This window comes from Penaeus vannamei, chromosome 41 (assembly GCF_042767895.1).
Source record: "Penaeus vannamei isolate JL-2024 chromosome 41, ASM4276789v1, whole genome shotgun sequence".
Lineage (NCBI taxonomy): Eukaryota > Metazoa > Arthropoda > Malacostraca > Decapoda > Penaeidae > Penaeus > Penaeus vannamei.
In genome coordinates this window covers 7628699-7648698 of record NC_091589.1, presented here as the reverse complement: position 1 = coordinate 7648698, position 20000 = coordinate 7628699, and the positions used below count along the sequence as shown (strand labels likewise).

At 35.2% G+C, this 20000-nt stretch overlaps 1 protein-coding gene across 9 annotated transcripts in view; it reads left to right on the top strand.

Moving 5' to 3' along the window:
* Positions 1–20000, top strand: part of LOC113813234 (facilitated trehalose transporter Tret1-like) — a 36591-nt gene that overhangs the window by 12121 nt on the left and 4470 nt on the right. For 7 of the 9 annotated variants that reach the window (XR_011398326.1, XR_011398327.1, XR_011398328.1 and 4 more), the window contains exons 2-9: positions 10347–10463; positions 11990–12289; positions 13723–13851; positions 15085–15294; positions 15853–16049; positions 16518–16668; positions 17067–17210; positions 19557–19660. Coding sequence is in view for 5 of the 9 variants with exons in the window: in XM_070117996.1 (XP_069974097.1) it covers positions 10376–10463; positions 11990–12289; positions 13723–13851; positions 15085–15294; positions 15853–16049; positions 16518–16668; positions 17067–17210; positions 19557–19660 (1323 nt within the window). In the remaining 4 variants the exon portion in view is untranslated. Of the gene's footprint in view, positions 1–3855; positions 3989–10346; positions 10464–11989; positions 12290–13722; positions 13852–15084; positions 15295–15852; positions 16050–16517; positions 16669–17066; positions 17211–19556; positions 19661–20000 lie in introns of those variants that run through there. The other 2 variants (XM_070117995.1, XM_070117992.1) reach the window with 2 other exon arrangements.

The following is a 20000-nucleotide window of genomic DNA, read 5'->3' as shown; positions in this document are numbered from 1 at the left end:
TCTCTCTCTCTCTCTCTCTCTCCCTCTCCCTCTCCCTCTCCATCTCCATCTATCTCTACCTCTCCCTCTCCCTCTCCCTCTACATCTCTCTCTACATCTCCCTCTCCCTCTACATCTCCCTCTCCCTCTACATCTCCCTCTCCCTCTCTCTCCCTCCTTCCTGGTTCTCTCCCCTTCCCCCTCCTTGGCGCGCTCTCTTTCCATGCGTGTATCATTCTTATTAATGCTGCTGTTGCTGCAGTTTGCGAATAAGTGCTAATTGTTTTTATTTTAAGGTTACTTTTCACATTATTATAGTTTCTTTTCTATTGTATATTATCATCACAGCATACGTTCTGTTAGCGTTTTTGGCATCGATATTTTTTTGTAGATAATTTTATTACTATTAGTACTACTAGTCATGATTACTATTATTGTCTATATATATATGTTATATTTATCATATATATAGCAATTTACAACAATTCTAAGTAAGGATATATCAAATATAGTTTATTTGCATGCCGCCACCTTCGGTTTCCCATTTGTTTATGCCTAGATATATTCCATTTGACTGCGGACTTTATTTTGATATAAGGTGAGCATTTCATCCTAGGAATGATATCCCATGTAACTGCAGACTTTATGTCAATTATTTATTGTGATTATGCACATTCATTATTTACACGACTATCCAAGTGGGGAGGTTGAAAAGGTGGGAAAACGAGAAGGGAGGGGAGGTGGCACTTAAAAGAAAGAAAGGAGATAGGGAAGGAAAAACAGAAGAGAAATGAATGGTAATTAAAGAGGAAAAGGAAAAAGGTAAAAGGGAAGGGAAAAGGGTTCTCAGAGGGAACAGGAGAATGTGAGAGGGAGGGAAGGGAACAAGACAGCGAGGATGGGAGAGTTTAAGGAGGGAAAGGGTAAAGGGTAGATTAAGGGCTGAAAGTGGGCGAGTAGGAGTGAATTTAGGGAAAATTTGGGAGTGAGTGAGGGTGGCAGAGTGGGAACGGGAAAGGAAAAGAGTGAGAGTGCTTATTTGTGTAATGCTGTGTGCCCCGCTAGTTCTGATTATTATTATGAGCATTGGTAGTTTCTATTAGCATTATTCTTCTTGTTATTTGGATAATGATGGTAATGTTAGTTGTTGATATTATTTGTTTTTGTCATTTTCATTATTATCATTATCATTATTATTACAGCTATCATCATCATCGGGATTATTTTTTAATATCATTGGTTTATTGTCGATGTTTTATTTTTACTGTCACTATTATTGTTATTATTATTACTATTATTGTTATTATTATTATTACTATTATTGTTATTGTAGTTGTTTTTATTATGATAACTATTCTTTTTAACTTCATTGTGGTTATCATCTTTAGTAACAACCTCGCAAATTTTCATGATGTTTTTGCACTCAGTGTTATTTTCACATTCCCTCTAGACCTCCAAAGTGCCAACAATTCTCTGTATCTGAACACCAAACACTTTTTTTCTTTACTTTTCTTTTCTTTTCTTTTTTAGCCATTCGACACCTTAGCTATGTGGGACAGCCGAGTGCTATTTTAAAAGAGTTTTTACTCCCAAGTTCAAGGCTTGTCTGAAACCTTCCAACTCCTGCTGAAGTTCAAGGTATCTTAGAAAGTCGAGTTCATCAGGTACTCAGTGTCAGCTTATTTAAGAACCTTCCATTACCAAGGTGAAGACGGTTCAGAACCTTTCATTTCAGTTCAGTTATTCTCATTTCCCTCCCTCTCTCTCTCTCTCTCTCTCTCTCTCTCTCTCTCTCTCTCTCTCTCTCTCTCTCTCTCTCTCTCTCTCTCTCTCTCTCTCTCTCTCTCTCTCTCTCTCTCTCTCTCTCTCTCTCTCTCTCCATCTATCTATCTATCTACCTTTATCTTTCTCTCTACCTATCTATCGATCTACCTTTATCTCTCTCTACCTATCTATCGATCTACCTTTATCTCTCTCTCTACCTATCTATCGATCTACCTTTCTCTCTCTCTCTCTTTATCTGTCTATCTACCTTTATCTCTCTACCTATCTATCGATCTACCTCTCTCTCTCTCTCTCTCTCTCTCTCTCTCTCTCTCTCTCTCTCTCTCTCTCTCTCTCTCTCTCTCTCTCTCTCTCTCTCTCTCTCTCTTACCAGTAAGGTACATGTCAACTTGCTTTCCATACGAAATACGATTCCACCTTATACTCAAGTCAGTCTAGAACCTTCCATCCAGTATTAATGAAAATAAAAATAATTGCCTGACCATAGACTTTACCCCAAATAAGGTTAGATTCTATGTAATACAAGCTTCGATCAGGTCATCTTGCACTGGTCATACGAATGTGGATTTATATGTTGTGTCTGCTGATCACGTGATTGGGGTGAGGGAGAAGAGGTGACGTCAGACGCAAGGTTGAATGCCAATGCAAACTTATGTGTGCATGCTTTTGTGCCTGTGTTTATATATACGCGTGTGTCTGTGCTTGTGACTATATGCGTGAGCGTGCGTGTTTATGTGTGTGTCTTCTGTCTTGAATAAGTGTTTATCTCTATGTGTCTCTGCTCGTAAATATATATGTTTGTGTGTTTATGTGTGTCTTCTCTCTTGAATATGTGTTTATCTATATATGCGAGTGTCTATGCTTTTGAATGTATGCGCGTGTGTGTGATTATATACATATGTCTTCACTCTTGAATAAATGTGTTTGTATATGCTCTCACATGTGTGTTTATATTCGGAATTTGTAGTTAAATATATACTTTCTCAAACTCCATTGACTGTTTACATGGTTACGCTGTAAGTGTAGTGGGAATTATAGTAAAATAGTCAAGATGGAAGTGTGAGCTTCAGGTTACTTTTGAGATGAAGAGCAGCGGCGTGTGCAGATTCTCAGAAAGGCAGGAATCCGTAACGTATATGTGTGTGTGTTTATGTTTGTGTTATATATATATATATATATATATATATATATATATATATATATATATATATATATATTTGTGTGTGTGTTTGTGTGTGTGTGCGCGCGCGCGCTTTACTGTGTGGTAAATATAATGGATAAACAGAAAAAAAATTAATTTTGCACGTGGTGAATATTTTTGAATTGTTTAATTCAAGGATTCCTTATATATATATATATATATATATATATATATATATATATATATATATATATATATATATATATATATATATATATATATATAAATCTAATTAAAGAAAATAATTGGAAATGAATGTAAATGAAGGCATTCTTTACAGTAAATGTACAATTTTTTAAAGATCATGGATATATGTAAATATTGATTTGTTGACAGTTTACCAGTTTTATTTATTACTAACCCTAACTTGCCCATTATATGCAGTACCTTGAAGCTATAATCAAAATAACCTTAAACTGTAATTTAAACATGAAAATAAATTGTGATGCCCACATCACTTCAGTAGCTATAAAAACAATAATCCTTGAGTAACTAGTAGACCAAAAATGATAAAAAGATAATTAAACTAAAATACAAAACAAACATTTATTTAAAAGACATACTGTGAGCGAATTAATGCAATAGTCAAAGCCCTTTAAATAGCAATAGAAAAAAAAAATAAATTATATAACCAAAGCAAGAGAGAGAGAGAGGAGGAAGAGGAGAGAAAGAGAAGATGAGAGAGAGAAAGAGAGAGATACAGATAGACAGACAGGCAAGAAAGAGAGAGGAGGAAGAGAAGAGGGAGAGAAGAAAGAGGAGAGAGAGGAGAAAGAGGAGAGAGAGAGAGAGAGATACAACCCCGCCCACTCTCATACATACATCCAGATCAGCTGTTCCGACGAGAGGTCACGAGACACCCACGTGGACCATGCTAAATTCAGTCTTACACTAAGTACCCACGCTGTCACAGGCTTGCATACGCCTGACTCGTGTTTGCATGGTCAGTTCTTGCAACCACGCCGTGACGCTGACATCTCCGTTGTAGAGTAGTGGATAATAATTGGGTTTACTTTTGGCTATGTAGGGACGATCTGTATCTACTGTCTGTGTATCTTTGTATATTTGTATCTCGTGTGTGTGTGCGTGTGCGTGCGCGCCCCTGCGTGACTACTTTTTAACAGCCTTCCTGCCTCAGACATCCCGCCTACTCCCTAACCTTATCTATCTCCGTTACAGATAGCAGTTATCTCTGACCCCTCGCTAAAACGGTCATTGCATTCGTTATCGGGTCACTAGACTGTATCTGACATATTTTTTCTTAGTGTTTCGTTTTATCTTATTTTACTGAATACACGACAGAACTGGGTATAGTAAGGTTTATGCACGTGAGTAATGTTTGGCCTTGGCGCTGTGATGGTACTAGCGGGTGTGATGTTTATTTTTCTTTTTCTTCTTCTTTGTCTTTCTTCCTCTGATTTTAGTGTCTTTTCTTCCTTCGTTTTCTTTTTCTTCCTCTCCCATATTTTAATTAAAACCGTTTTTATTTCCCTTATTTTTACTTTTTCTTTCATGATATTTACTAAAAGGTTATTGTCTTTCTCCCCTACTTATTAAGAAGTTTCTTTTCGTGATTTCGCCTATTTTTGTATTATATTTTTATTTATTTATTTATTATTTATTTATTATTATTTATTTATTATTATTATTTTTTTTACTTATTTTTTACAAGAAGTTACTCTTATTTCCCCAATTGTGACGAAAAGGACTCATTTGATACAACGCTTAAAAAAAATCCGACATGAACACTCAAATTTCAGGGTTTAAAATAACAGTGTATACTCGCTGCCGTCTCCCCCCCCCCCCTGCCCTCGGTTTTTGCCAGGAATACTACTAGTAGCATTTTTTGTGCCATTGTGTAAGCCTATTTAGCATGCGCTTCTTACTGGTTTGCTTCTATCATTAGTACCGTTCGTTTTATTATTATCACTATCGTTTTTATCCTCCTTGCCATTATTGCTGTTCTTATTATTGTTTTTAATGTCAGTATTGTTATTGTTGTTAATATCAGTATTGTTATTATTATTGTTATCGTAATTATTTTATTATTATTATTAATATTATTATTGTCGTTGTTGTTATTTTTGGCATTATTATTATTTTTATCATTGTTGTTATTATCATTATTAAGGGCATGACTGATATCATCAGCAGCAACATATTTATATTCACTGTTATTGAATTTATTATCGTTATTTTTCTAATCGTTATTACTATTATATTCTCATCATTTTTGTTTTTATCATTTTGTCATTGTGATTGACACTATTAACATGATTGTGATAAATGTATTTAACATCAATTGTTAGTATGAGGATTGTAATTATCATTAGCATTATATGCGACTATTGCTATGCATACCATTAATAACTTTCTTTATTGTTGATTATGTTAGAGCATTATTATTTTTATTTTAGCTGAAGAAATCACCGATGTTCACTGTTTACAAGGTTTGTGAACATAATTTAGTGAAACGTTAAAAAATGACCATAGATGTAATGAAACGTCCACAATAAGAAAAGAAAAAAAAAGCGTGTCGAAATCTGAAATCGACTTGGATTCCCTGTCAGAGGAATCGAAATGTTTTGTATTTGCTGTCCATTTGGATTTGGAAACCTTACAAGTGCATTTTTTTTTTCTTTCATATAATTGTGTTTCTTTGTACGATGTGAAATGTAATAGACGTATCGTGTTGAAAAATCATGAGTGGTTTGGGATGTTTACCAGGAAATAGCTGTTGAAGATTAGTGGTTATCTGTACTTATTTGATGGGAGATTTAACTAGACAATTCATCATAGAAAATGGGTGTACTACGATTTTTTTTATTTAATGGTACACTTATGTATCTTACGATGTCTGAGTACTCTCAATATCAGTTATTTTAGAAGGTTTGTGAGCCCTTTGCAGAAAGTGGAAATATCGTTTATTATATTTGATATTCTCTTAAGAGCATTGGCTAATATACTGAGTTTATGAAAAAGGAAAAGTTACCGCCTTTATTAATTTTAGTTTTCTGTGGTCTACTATAATTAGATTTGTAGTGTTGAAGTGATTTTTTCTGGCATTTAGTCATGGATTCAAGGTCTGGCGGCTAATAAGCAGGATAAAGTGTCTCATTAATTCATAAACAATAAAACAAGGACTAAACAGCTAAACATTTCTTTATTTATATCTTTGACTCTAAGAGGGATTTTTATTTGTTGATACAAGGCTATTCAAAGATTTACTCTTATCTGTAATGGTACTGTCATTATTACCATGATTATTAGTTTATATCGCAAAATGAAATTGTTGCTATTACTGTTGATAAGACAATTTTTATTATCAGAGGTGGTGGTAGTAGTAGTATTTTCATGCACCTATAATTGTTGTTTTTCATTTTGATTGTATTTTTATTATGATTATGGTTGTTACCATAACCATAATTTCCAATGTTAGTAGAGGCAGAAACACTCACATGCACATATGCATCTCTGTATTATCAATACACAAATCCATACATAGATATAATATATATATGTATCGCGCCTACACACACACTTGTGCATGTGCGTTTAATATTGTATGTTCATTTAAGTCTTTATGACCTGTGTGTGTGTGTGTGTGTGTGTGTGTGTGTGTGTGTGTGTGTGTGTGTGTGTGTGTGTGTGTGTGTGTGTGTGCGTGTGTGTGTGTGTGTGCGTGTGCGTGTGCGTGTGCGTTCAATGACTTAGCCAACCTCGAATTCTCACAATACAAATAAAACATCCCCAGAGAGAGAGAGAGAGAGAGAGAGAGAGAGAGAGAGAGAGAGAGAGAGAGAGAGAGAGAGTGGGGAAAGAGAGAGAGATGCGTATTAGGTTAAACTTTTTTTTTATCTTTCGTGATGCACTCTAGAGGAAAAACGTAATAAAAAAATTAACTTTCCTGAACAGAATTTGTCTTAAAAAATATGAACGTGCTTTTTACCATGTTTAGAGAGACGGGAGGGGGAAGGTGAGGAGGGGGGGGGGGGGATCTCATGTTATCGAAAATTTTAAGAATAATACTAGACCACTTGACTTTTTTTTTTTTATCTGTTTTGGTAATAGTAATGTCGACTTTCCTTGGATTTTCAGTAAGAGCGGTAGTGGTGGCGTGAGGTAGAGAAAGGGGGGAGAGAGGAGGGGAGGGAGAGGGAGAGGGAGAGGGAGAGGAAGTGGGAGAGGGAGAGGGAGAGGGAGAGAGAGAGACAGGAGGGGAGGGAGGGAAAGACAGATAGAGAGAGAGAGGGAGAGAGTTATTGCTTTTATTATTATCATTATTATTACTCTTATTAATATCATGATCATTATTAATATTGATATTGTTATTACCCTTACTACAACTACTACTACTCATTATCATTATTATCAATACTATCAGTATTCCTGTACAGATACCCACTCATTTCCTTACAAAAACGTGTCCCCACATTGACTTCATGGATAACAGAGGTAAAATTTTCTTGTCCTTGAGAACTATATAAACGCGCTTTGCTTTCATACTTCCTTATCTTTTCCTTAATCAAAGTCGTTTGCGATTAAAAGCCAGAATTATCGAGATTTTTTTTCAATTTAAGGAGAGAGATACTGGCGATTGGGTGTTCCTTGGAAAATATAGGTTTTAAATTGGCTATGTTTATTGTATGTTTTTTTTTCTGGGTCTTTTGTTTATTTTGTTTGTTGTGTAAGTTTATTGATTTTTTCAGTGTATCAGTTTACTTAATATCATATATATATATATATATATATATATATATATATATATATATATATATATATATATATATATATATACATATATATGTATATATATATATATATGTATATACGTATATATACACAATATATGTATATATGTATATATTCATTTATTTATTTTGTTATTTGTATTTTGTTTTACTCTTTTTCCATTTTCCTGTGTTTTTGTTTTTTGTTTTCTTTCATCAAAGAAACAGTTAACCTTAATATTTAAAAGATCACTTTAACAGATAAAAAAGAGAGACAGACAGACATACAGTCAGAGAATTAGAGACACAGAAAGGGAGGAAGACAGGCAGAAGCACAGACAGACAGACAAGCAGGCAGAGAGACAGATAAGCAGGCAATCAAAAAGGGAAAGATAAGCAGAAAGACGCAAAAAGATAGACAAAGCATATTTTGAAATACTTGAGTAAACACCACACGTGACCAAACATCTTTTTCCTTCATTTTCATCACTATCACCACTAGATCCATCATCATATCAACATCATCATCACCATTATCATCACTACTATCACCATCATTATCATCACTACTATCACCATCATTATCATCACTACTATCACCATCATTATCATCACTACTATCACCATCATTATCATCACAACCTTCACAATCACCATCGCCATCACCATTTGATTATCGTATTGCAATCACCATTATCATTATTATCACCATTTTATTCATCCTCTTCAACCCGACTCCACTTCCCCCTCCGCTCCTCTCTCCTGCGCATGCGTCTCGTGTCTGCAAGGGATACGAACGCAGCCATTCTTTTATTTAACTTATTTCCTCGTGTGGAAAATTGGCGCCTTTTTTCAACCGTTTCATATAATATTTTTGTTTTGCATTTTGTGTTTGTGTATTTTTGTTTTGATAATATTGCGTGTGGATATATTGATTATTGTTCTGGCTCTATATAGCGATGTGAAGCGATGGTGTGGTTATTTTTGTTATTTGTTTATTTATTTGTCATGACTAACATTACTATCATCATAATCATCATTTTCATTATTGCAAAATGTTTTGATTATCATTATTATTGTTGTTGTTGTTGTTGCTAATATTTTTGTTGTTAATATTAGCCCATACGCTGCCAGAAGCCGCTTTACTGCCACACAAGTTATTATTATTATTATTGCCATTATTATTATTATTATTATTAATTTCAATATTTTCATTATCATTATTAATATTGTTATTACTATTATTTTTTATTATTGTTATTTTGTTATTACTATTATTATTTTCATTATTGTTATTATAATTGCTGTTGTAAAGTTATTATTATTATTATTATTATTATTATTATCATTATTATTATTATTATTATTATTATTATTGTCATCATTATTATTATTGTTATTATTATTATTAATAATAATAATAATAATAAGTTAATGATTATGATCATTATTATTCAGCCTATTGTTATCATTACATGATTATCATCATCTGATATCATTGCACACTACCATTATTATTATTAATGTTTTCGTTGATATCGTTATATCTTACAATATTGTTATCATCATTACTATTAATACTTACCATTAATATTTAATCCACATAACATCAGGAAATACTTACCATTAATATTTAATCCACATTACATCAGGAAATACTTACCATTAATATTTAATCCACATAACATCAGGAAATACTTACCATTAATATTTAATCCACATTACATCAGGAAATACCATTAATATTTAATCCACATTACATCAGGAAATACCATTAATATTTAATCCACATTACATCAGTACATATTCTTAAAGTTAATGTTATTTTTCTTCCTCCTTACTTCACGTAGCAACATAGCGCTTCGTGTTATCCGATATTGTGTCTTCTTAAACTTGTATAAAATTCCCAGATATTTTCTGTACGATTGACAAGACAAATAACCACTTCGTTGATAAATATTTACGTAAGGAGTTTGGTGTCTCTGGGTTAATTGAAATGTTTTGTTCCGTTTTAGCGATGCAGAGACCGCCAGATTAAAATATTGTTCCCGTTTCTCTGCTGTTTTTTTTTTTTTTTTCAAATTTTGTCTATCATAATGACCTTGCCTATTTAGTATCCGCTAGTGTTGCTATTCTTAGAACTAGTATAGATTTTAGTTTTAAAAAATCAATTACGGCACAGCGTTCCCTGAAGGAATGACTATTGTAAAGATAGCGGTGAAAAAAATACAAAAAATATGCAAAAGATTTTTATCCTTCTATATCTATCCGTGCATGTTTTTTTTTTTTTTCTGATAAAAGTGCTTTCAGCGTAAACTAACCTTAACATTCCAGCCACAGTATAGGCCTACCCAAATGCTTCGTACGGCATAGGCCTACCATATACTTGTTACGATGATATAACGAAAAAGACAATGCTGCATTCCAACTTGCAGAACAAATCTATATTGATGTTTTTTTTAACCTTGATTCTAATAAATTCATTTAAATATAAAACCGATTCAGTACAAAAATCACCCTTTTTTTTCCTTATCAGCGTCCATTAAATTCACACTTACTAATCTCTTAAAGTATCTGAAAAAATAATATCTGAATGTGAAAAAATACATGATACCGTTACAGGTAAATATGGATGTCTGTTTCTTCACCAGAACGAAGGGGGAAAAATCGTTTTTAAAAAATGGCCGAAATTCAGATGTCTTCGTTGGGTCTTGTGGACGAGTGGAGGAAACCGGCTCACAGGACACAGTATCTGGCTGCTCTTTCTGGTAAGTTATATTTTTTACTTTCTTTTGCTCCTGCTCTATATTTTCCTTCTCTTTTTTCCATTATCTTTCCCTTTTTTCTTTTTCGCTCTCTCTCTCTCTCTCTCTCTCTCTCTCTCTCTCTCTCTCTCTCTCTCTCTCTCTCTCTCTCTCTCTCTCTCTCTCTCTCTCTCTCTCTCTCTCTCACTTATTTTCATTAATATATATTTCCTATCCCTTGGCGATGATATGATTTACTAGTAAATTTTGTTATAATTGTTTTACGTTTTTTTTTTTCTCTCTCTTTTTTCATAAAAGTTCATTCACCGATAATGTATGTATTGTTTCAATTCCGTTAGTTTTCCGGATTTTGAAGAAGTTGCTGATTGGCTGGAATTTGAGGCATCACAGTCGCTGATTGGCTGGAATATCACGGATCACAGTCGCTGATTGGCTGGAATTCGGAGGATCACAGTCGCTGATTGGCCGATTGTAGACTTCATTGGCCAATGGGCGAGCCTAAAAGTATTACAGAAGCTGATTGGCTAGAGCTGTGTCATGCTGTGTCAGTGCCAGTCAGTTGGGCAATTTATCAAGCATAGAAGTCCATTAATAAATTCAAATTCTTAATTTTCTATAGACACCAGATATGTACTCTCAGAAGAAATATTAATTATCTCAAATATTCTTTCTCTTTCTCTGTTCTTTATTGTAAAAGAGGAATTAAAAGTATAAACAAAATATAAGAAACGAATTAATACATCAATCTGTAATCCAAGTCGACTCAGTCATGCAGCTAATCAGTCAGTCAGTCTCCTCGTTCAGTCAAAACATTTTATCCGGGTCACAAGACAGATAAGAATTTTAATCAACCTGCCAGATTATCAGCTAGTAACCGAATCATCACACCGCCATTAGTCTGTCCATTGTTTAACCTAAATTAACGGATGTACACTTGATTAATCAGTCGAATGTGCAGTCATTAAAGAAGTCAGCCAATCAAGCAAATTATCTGCCAATTGATAAATCACTTGATTACCTCTTCAATTAACCCTTCAGTCGCCAAACTGATTATTTAGTTAATCAATCTAAATAAAGGGTCTCGACTTGTCTCGTTTTGTGGATACGACGCTAGAAATCATGTACAGTATTTACAGTTTGTTTTCCATGTGTTCTGTTAGCCCTAGTTATGTTTTCATGTACGTCATAGAAGTGTCTTGTTATGTTTTAGATTACGACTTTAATGCATGTATACGTACTGCACTAGCCTGTGTTAGTGACTCCGGTGCTTATGTACATACGTGCACAAACTGTATTTAAGTGTGTTCCGACTGACGTTAAAATTCGGGTTACGACGCCATCGTAGGAACGGATTTCCCTCGTAAATCGAGTACCCCCTGTAAATCTAAATACCAGTTACGTAATGTTATCAAAATGTCAGATATTAACGTTTAATCCCAAATAACAAGCATTTATACCCACAGCCTCAAGATCAACATTTTTTTTAGCCCAAATATTAACTTAGGAACTCTCCCTCATCACGCCCACAGCCTCCATGGGCGCGATGGCCGTGGGCTCAGCCATAGGATACTCCTCCCCTGCTAGCGCCGCCTTGCTCGCCAAGCCGCCCACGAACACCTCAGAGAACGCCACCAGCGTCCCCGAGTGGCTGGCGGAGAACGATCACCAACTGACACTGACGCCGATGGAGAACAACTGGTTCGCCGCCTCGCTCAGCGCCGGGGCCCTCGTCGGATGCGTGATCGCCGGCTTCAGTCTCAACACCTTGGGGAGGAAGGGCACCATGCTGGCTTCGCTGGTGCCGCTCATGCTGGGGTGGGCGCTGATAGGTGGGTTTAAGGGGTGGTGGGCTGGCGTGGTGGGTGGGGAAAGAGGTGTCGTGTTTCGTTTTTAGGAGGTCGTGGGTTTGATTTAAAAGAAGAGGAGTGTTTTTGTGTGTGTGTTTTTCTTAGAAAGTCGTGGTTTCGTTTTAAAAGAAGTTGTTTTTTCGTGTGTGTTTTTTGAAAGAGGAATGGTTGCGTTTATAAAGTTTGATTGGGGTTTAGGATTAGCTGTAGTTGGTTGAGAGACAAGTGGAGATTGGTTTAGTTAGAAGGGGCGATTGGTTAGGCTTATAGAAAGGGGTTTGACTCGTAGAAAGGCGTGTCTGGTTTAGAAAGATGGCGATTGGTTAAGAAAGGGGAGGTCTAGCTGACTTGAAAATAGGAGCTGGCTGATTGGTTTAGAAAGAGGCGTTCATTACCTCCGAAAGACCTTTGATTGGTTTAGAAAAAAAAGAGTATGTGATATGAAAGAAAAATAATATTTTAAGAGGAGGCGTGACTGGTTTAGAAAAGGAATTATTGATTAACGAAGATAGCGGAGATATGATTGGTTTAGGAAAGAAAACATTGATTGGTTTAGGGGGAAGAAACATTGATTGGTTTAAGAAGAACAGCATCGATTGATTTAGATATACCTACGATTGATTTAAGGAAAGGTATGATTTGGAAGAGAAAAAAAAAGTATCGGATGGTTTCAAAAGAGAATTTGAAAGTGGATCTTGGATTGATAGTGCTAGCGACTAGAACCTTACAGAAAAAAAAGAGATATTACTGGTATAGAAATAATTGTGATTGATTTAGAGAGAAGGGTTGTAATACGATTTGGACGGGTTTGTAAGAGGTTGATTGAGTTGGAGAAAATAGTGATTTGTTAAGAGATAAGAGGCATGGCTAGTTTAGAAATAGGAGCAGAAATTAGTTTTAGAAGAGGCGGTATAAATGGTTTAGATAGAGCTTATAACTGACACAGAAGAACAAAATACGATTGATTAAAAAGAACAGAGCTGGAATTTGATGGAAAGGAAAAAGTGAGCGAGTTGGAGTGGTCTTTGTGCAGTTGGTTTTGAAAGAACTACATTGTTTTTTTGTTTTGTTTTTGGGTGAATTTGATGTAGATTAAAAGTTCATTTGTTTTTGTTTTTCTGTATGATTAAGTTTAATTTCTTATGATTACTTCTCCAATTGGGTGAATCAGCATCTATTTTGCATGCAAATAGGTATAGGAATTGCTTCATAAACTTAAAATCATGGTATATAGCAACAAGCCGAGCAATTGATGTACTGAAATCAATATATATATTTTTTTTAGCTTTGTTTTTCGTCTTTTTAATATTCATTTATCTATAATTTATCAATTTATTTCACGATTCATTCATTTTTTTTTTGTCTCACCAAGTCATCTATTTGCTTCTATTTACTTTTCCATTAATTCCTCGCAGGTTTTGCACAGAATATCGGGATGCTTGTGACCGGCCGTGTGCTATGTGGCCTCTGCACTGGAATCACCTCCTTAGTATGCCCGACTTATACCACTGAGTATGCTTCGAAAGACATACGTGGTGCATTGGGTATGTCTTCTTCTTGTTGTTTTTGTCTGCGCATTGTTATTATTCATTTTTCATATTTTATCACATTTTTTTGTTGTCTTTGTTCAGTTATTTTTCTTAGTTTATATCTTTGGTCACGTTTTTTGGTGTTGCTGTTAATTTTGTTTGTATTCGTTCATTATTATTATTATTATTCATACTTGATAATTTTATCATATTTTGGAAACTGATATATAATCCTCATATTGGTGGATACTGATATATAATCCTGTCTTGACAAGTCTACCCTCTCGTAATGGTAGAAGACCCGTTTTCTGTCATCGTTTTCGAAAGATGGAAACCTATTGGCTTCTCAAGCTTTGCAATTCTGATATATACTTTATATCAACTGAATTCCACATTAAAGCCTCTCTAAGGTTTAATGGGACGTAAATAGTGATTATTCTAATATTTCAGTGGAATTCGTGATTAATAATAATGTTTGTGATGATAATTAGCATGAAAGTGGAAAATTAATGATGGTAATACTAAACGGTGATGATGATGATAATGATTAATTAGTAATAATAATGATAATGACAATAATACTAGTTATATTAACAATAATGACAATAATACTATTTACGTTGATAATAACGACAATGATATTTATGATACTGGTGATAATGTCATTAACAATGATATTGACAATTATAATAATGATAACCATAACACCAAAAAAACATAAACAGGAATAACGCAAATTAAAATGCGAATAACAGCAAGAATGCATACAACAACAACGCCAACAGTAACAACTCCCACCACCACCAATTAACGAATATATATAGGACAACTAAATCATCAACAATAAGAAGAAATATTACTACTGTTACAAACAATAAATTATAACATCATAACAACTATAACGAAAAAAATGTTAACTAGTCAAAACAACCCAAAACTAACCTTCCCGATTTTTTCTTTTTTCTTTCCTTTCCTTTCCTTTCCCCTCCTTTCCTTTCCTTTCCTTTCCTTTCCTTTCCTTTCCTTTCCCCTCCTCTCCTTTCCTTTGCTTTCCCTTCCTTTTCCTTTCTCCTCCTCTCCTCTCCTTTCCTTTTCTTTCCTCTCCTTTCCTTTTCTTTCCTCTCCTTTCCTTTTCTTTCCTTTCCTTTCCTCTCCTTTCCTTTTCTTTTTATTCCTTTACTTTTCTTTTCTTTTTATTCCTTTCCTTTTCTTTTTATTCCTTTCCTTTTCTCTTTATTCCTTTTCCAGGTTCGGGCTTCCAACTCTTCATCACCATCGGTATCCTCTACGCCTACCTCTTCGGCGCCGTCGTGGAGTCCTGGCGGTGGCTGGTCCTCGTCTGCGCGGCCGTTGGGGGCGTCTACCTCCTGCTGGCGATCTTCATCAAGGAATCTCCCACCTTTCTGCTGTCTAAGGGCAAGGAGGAGGAAGCGAGGCAGTCTATGCAGTATTTTCGAGGTGGGTTGTTTGTTGTTGTTGTGATGGGATGATGGTATTGTTTAGTGTTTGTTGTAGTTGTAGTAGTTGTTTTTTTTTATTGTTGGTGATTCGGTTGTCTTATATATTTTTTTGTTTTCATTTTCATTCTTTGCGAATTTTCCGTTATTTTTTGGCGATTGTTTTATGATTCACTGGTATTTCTGTTGAAATTTTTTTGAGGGATTTCTGATCCCGTTTCTCATCCTGTCTCTATTTCTTTTTTCTTTTTTTCTTTCACTTTTTCTATATCTATTTCGCTTTCTCCTCTTTATATATTTCTCTCGCTTCCTCTCTTTTTGTATCTCTTCCTCTTTCAATTTCTCTTCTCTCTCTTCTTCCTCTTTGTCTCTATTCTTCTTCTCTCTTCTTCCCTGTCTCGATTTTACTTCGTATTCCAATCTCTCTCTGCCTCAATTTTTTCTCACATTTCACTTCCTCTTTCCTCTCTTTCTTTCCATGTTGCTCCCCCACTCTCTCCCTCATTTCCCCCCCTTCACTTCCCCTCCTCTGCCTAACCTCACGCCCCCTCACCTACAGGAAAATCCTACGACATCGAGCCAGAGATGAAAGCCCTGAAGGAGTCCTTGGAGGAAGCAGCCAAGAACAAGGTCTCCTTATCTGATCTCAGGGAGCCTTATATCCTGAAGCCCTTGGCCATTACCCTCGCCCTTATGGTTTTCCAGCAGCTCGCGGGGGTCAACGCTGTGATATATAACATTAATCTCATCTTCCAGGTTAGTTGTGTTGTTTTTTTTCTGGTTATCGTCGTCGTCGTCATTATCAGGATCGCCGTATCATCGTCATTGGATCGTATTATCGTCAGTGGATTCTTCATCGTCATATTTATCATCATGATCTTCATCGTCACCATTAGCATCACTTCACTATTATCATTATCTTCACCATTATCATTATTATCGTCACCATTACCATCACCATCACTATTTTTATCTTACTAATTCCTAATATATAATGACGACTGAATACATGAGGGTATACTCACTCAGATACAGTGGTTCCCAAACTGGAATTCCTGAATGAAATTGATAAAACGATTTTGTCTTTTGTCAATGTAAACATCCCTTAAAAGAATATATGATCACAGTATTTCACCTTAACTTCCTAGGTCTAAAAATGAAAAATACAAGATCCACCATTCCAATACTTCCTCCAGACTACCTAGGCCTATCTCCATCCCCTAGGCCTCAGGAACCAGCATATCAGATGACCTGAGCAGCATTATTGTAGGCATTGTGCAGGTCATCGCGACAGCTGCGGGTTCTCTCCTGATCGACCGAGCCGGCAGGAAGCTGTTGCTCTGTTTCTCTGCTTTTACCATGTCAGTTTCCATAGGTGAGTATCTGAGGGTGAATGTGCAGTGTTTGGTAAAAGGAGTTTAGTAGTCTGTAATTACTGGGGGTGGGGGAATTGGTCACGGTGTTGATGGTAATGAATAATTGTTGTGATGGTTTTATATGCTTGCTTCTGGGGTAATTATTGTTAGAATTAGCATCATTATTATTATCCATTAAACAGGTAACAATTATCACCAATTTGCAAACTGTAATTAGTAATCTGTGATTATTGGGGGGAATATTGGTTATAGTATTGATGGTAATGAGGTTTCGTATAATTGTTGAGATGGTTTTATATGCTTGTTTCTGGGGAAATTATTGAATTGATTAGCATCATTATTAATCATGATAGAGGTAACAATTGCCACTCCAATTTGCAAACTCTCTCACACACAGTCAGTCTCGGCGTCTTCTTTTACATCAAGTCCTCGAACGAGTCCTTTGCTCAAGAATTTCTAGGATGGCTGCCCCTCACTTCTCTCATGATCTTCATCTCTGCCTTTTCCATTGGCTATGGACCTATTCCGTGGGTCATGATGGGTAAGTTAGCGAGTGCGTAGAGTTGCATGTGTGAATAAAATTGAGGCTTGAGGTTTGAAGAAGGTAGAGTAAGTCAATGAGTACAGTAACTATGACAAAGTGAAGCGAAGGATATATAGAAATGAATGAGATTGATGAATGAGTAGCAAGTAACACAGAATAGATATCAGGAAGGTAAAAGACTTTGTTGGTTTCCATCAAGGAACTTATAACCAGGTAGCTCCACTTCCATTTAACATTTTGAACCCAAAAACAAAATCGTCTTTTTACCTAGAGTATTCTGACTGCTATTGATGGCAAAAAAGGCTTCGTTATCATAAAGAAAAGATAATTTTGTCTTTACTTCCGATAACTAGCTCTCAAGTTGGCCACTAGGATTTTCATCAAGATGAGTGCATATACCTGTGTAAACATACCTTGGATTTAGCAAAGTACCCAGGTTACACATGAAGTCACTCCAGTGATAAGCCGCAATTATTTTCATGAGTACCGTTAAGCTGACTGGATTATCGAAAGAAGGCACACGCCCAAAATAATAGTGATGATGGTAGTAGAAGTATTAGAAATAATAGAAGTAACGGCAACAAAAATAATAATATTGTTAATACTAATAATACAACTGATTGCTAATCTCAAAAATTAGTGACCTGAAAGATTTCAAGGGAAGAGTCCAAAGAACTAATTTTCCATTGCCCTGCCTTACTGTTCCATTAAAATGCCTACAAGAAAAAGAAGAGAAATCAATCTTCTACCAATAAAAAAAAAAAAAAAATGCTAGATCGATAGCAGGATTAAACTCAAAGCATTGAAATTACGCAATGTCGAGTAATTTTGGCAAAATAATACTGCATCAAAGAAAAAAAAAGGGTCTCACCTACCCCTACAGACGTAGAATACCAAAACGAATGAGACTTCCCTTCCAGTGATTAGATAGACTATAGGGTATTCAGGTTCAGGAAAGAAAGAAAACTGGCAAATGGCCCCGGATTCTGAAACACTTTAATTCACCAAATCACACATGAAGTGTATATTGTTTTTCTTGCCATCAATGCTTCTTTGTTATTATTTTATCCTAAAAGTCATGGTAGATCAGAGTTGAAGATGAGAAGCAAAGTTTCTTTCCTGATATTGAACGGAATGTTATATTATAAACTGTTTTAGGGAAAGAGGAAAAGCGTTCTTTGTAAATGTACTTTCAGCCTTGTTTACAGATTCCTCTACAAATATCTGCATGGTTTTCCAAAATAAGATGAAAAAATTATAACTTTACTTGCGAGTGAAGGGTAGCTCTTGATTTCTTCGGTCGAAATTTTTTTTTTTTTTTTATAAGAAAATAAAAGGAAATGGTTGTTTTTTGATCGATAACGCCAATGGCTATATATCATGTAGCAAATACTTCAAGGTACCCGATAAAGAACTGTTTTTGCTGCCTATGGAAATACCATTTTTAATGATAAGATCAGAAGTTCGGTAGAAGGTACTCCGTGTCATCATCACAATATAATTACCGAATGAAGTTTAACAGTATTAAAAGAAATGGTATAATTATGACGTTTAATGAAATGATATTGATGATAATGATGATAATGCCACAGTGAACAGGCAAATCTTAGAATATTATTCCGCACATGATCTCCCGAAGCAAAAACAAACACAAGATATTGTCCAATTAGGTTAGTGTGGACAGACCATCTAATCAACCACTGACAAGATAAGGCTGACTATCTATCGATATGGCAGTGACATTCTACATGGTCGAAAGTCATATCATCAGTTCTTATCTCTTTTTTTATCGTGTTTTATCTTATGTGGTCAGTCGTTTAGATTGAACGATAATGTTTTTTGTAAGGTTTTACTATTTGTGTGTTTGTCGAAATATGATTTTTTACTTTTCACTGTTTATTTTCTTGTGTACTTAATTGTTGATATTTTCCTAGATGCACTGAACAGAGAATTATTTATTTAATTTTCCTAATTTCTATAATAGTTACTATGGTTTTCCAAATTGCCGTAATTATCAGTTCATTTATATAACATGATGGATTTTACTTTAATTAATATTATGCCCACACCTCTGAATAAATTTTCCGAAGACAGTATAATTAAATAATGTAATTGTTTATTTTTATTTCTGGATACAGAGTTCTGGATGGTATATTAATAGATAGTATACTGATGACTTGGTACTGCAGTAGCATATCGTATAGGTTATCATGTAAATACTTTGTTTGATATATATATTTTACGTATCTAAGTGAATATTAATTCATATACTATTTTTCATACAATGTCTCTTTTATCATGTACGTTTATTACTGTAAAAACATATTTTCTGAATACTTTCAGGCGAGTTGTTTTACCCGAACGTGAAAGAGGCGGCGGGAAGCATGGCGACGACTCTCAACTGGACTTTCGTGTTTATTGTTACCTTCGTCTTCGCTCCTCTCCAGGTACGGTTTCTTTTTCTTCTTTTTCTTTCTTCTGATTCTTCTTCATCATCTTCTTCTTTTCCTTTTCTTTCTTCGTCTTCTTTTCCTTCTTTTTCTTTTTCTGCGTCTCCTCCTTCTCCTCCTCCTCTTCCTCTTCTTCTTCTTCTTCTTCTTCTTCTTCTTCCTCCTCCTCCTCCTCCTCCTCCTCCTCCTCCTCCTCCTCCTCCTCCTCCTCCTCCTCCTCCTCCTCCTCTTCTTCCTCTTCCTCTTTCTCTTCCTCTTCCTCTTCCTCTTCCTCCTCCTTCCCCCCCCCCTCCCTCTCTCTCTCCCTCTCTCTCTCTCTCTCTCTCTCTCTCTCTCT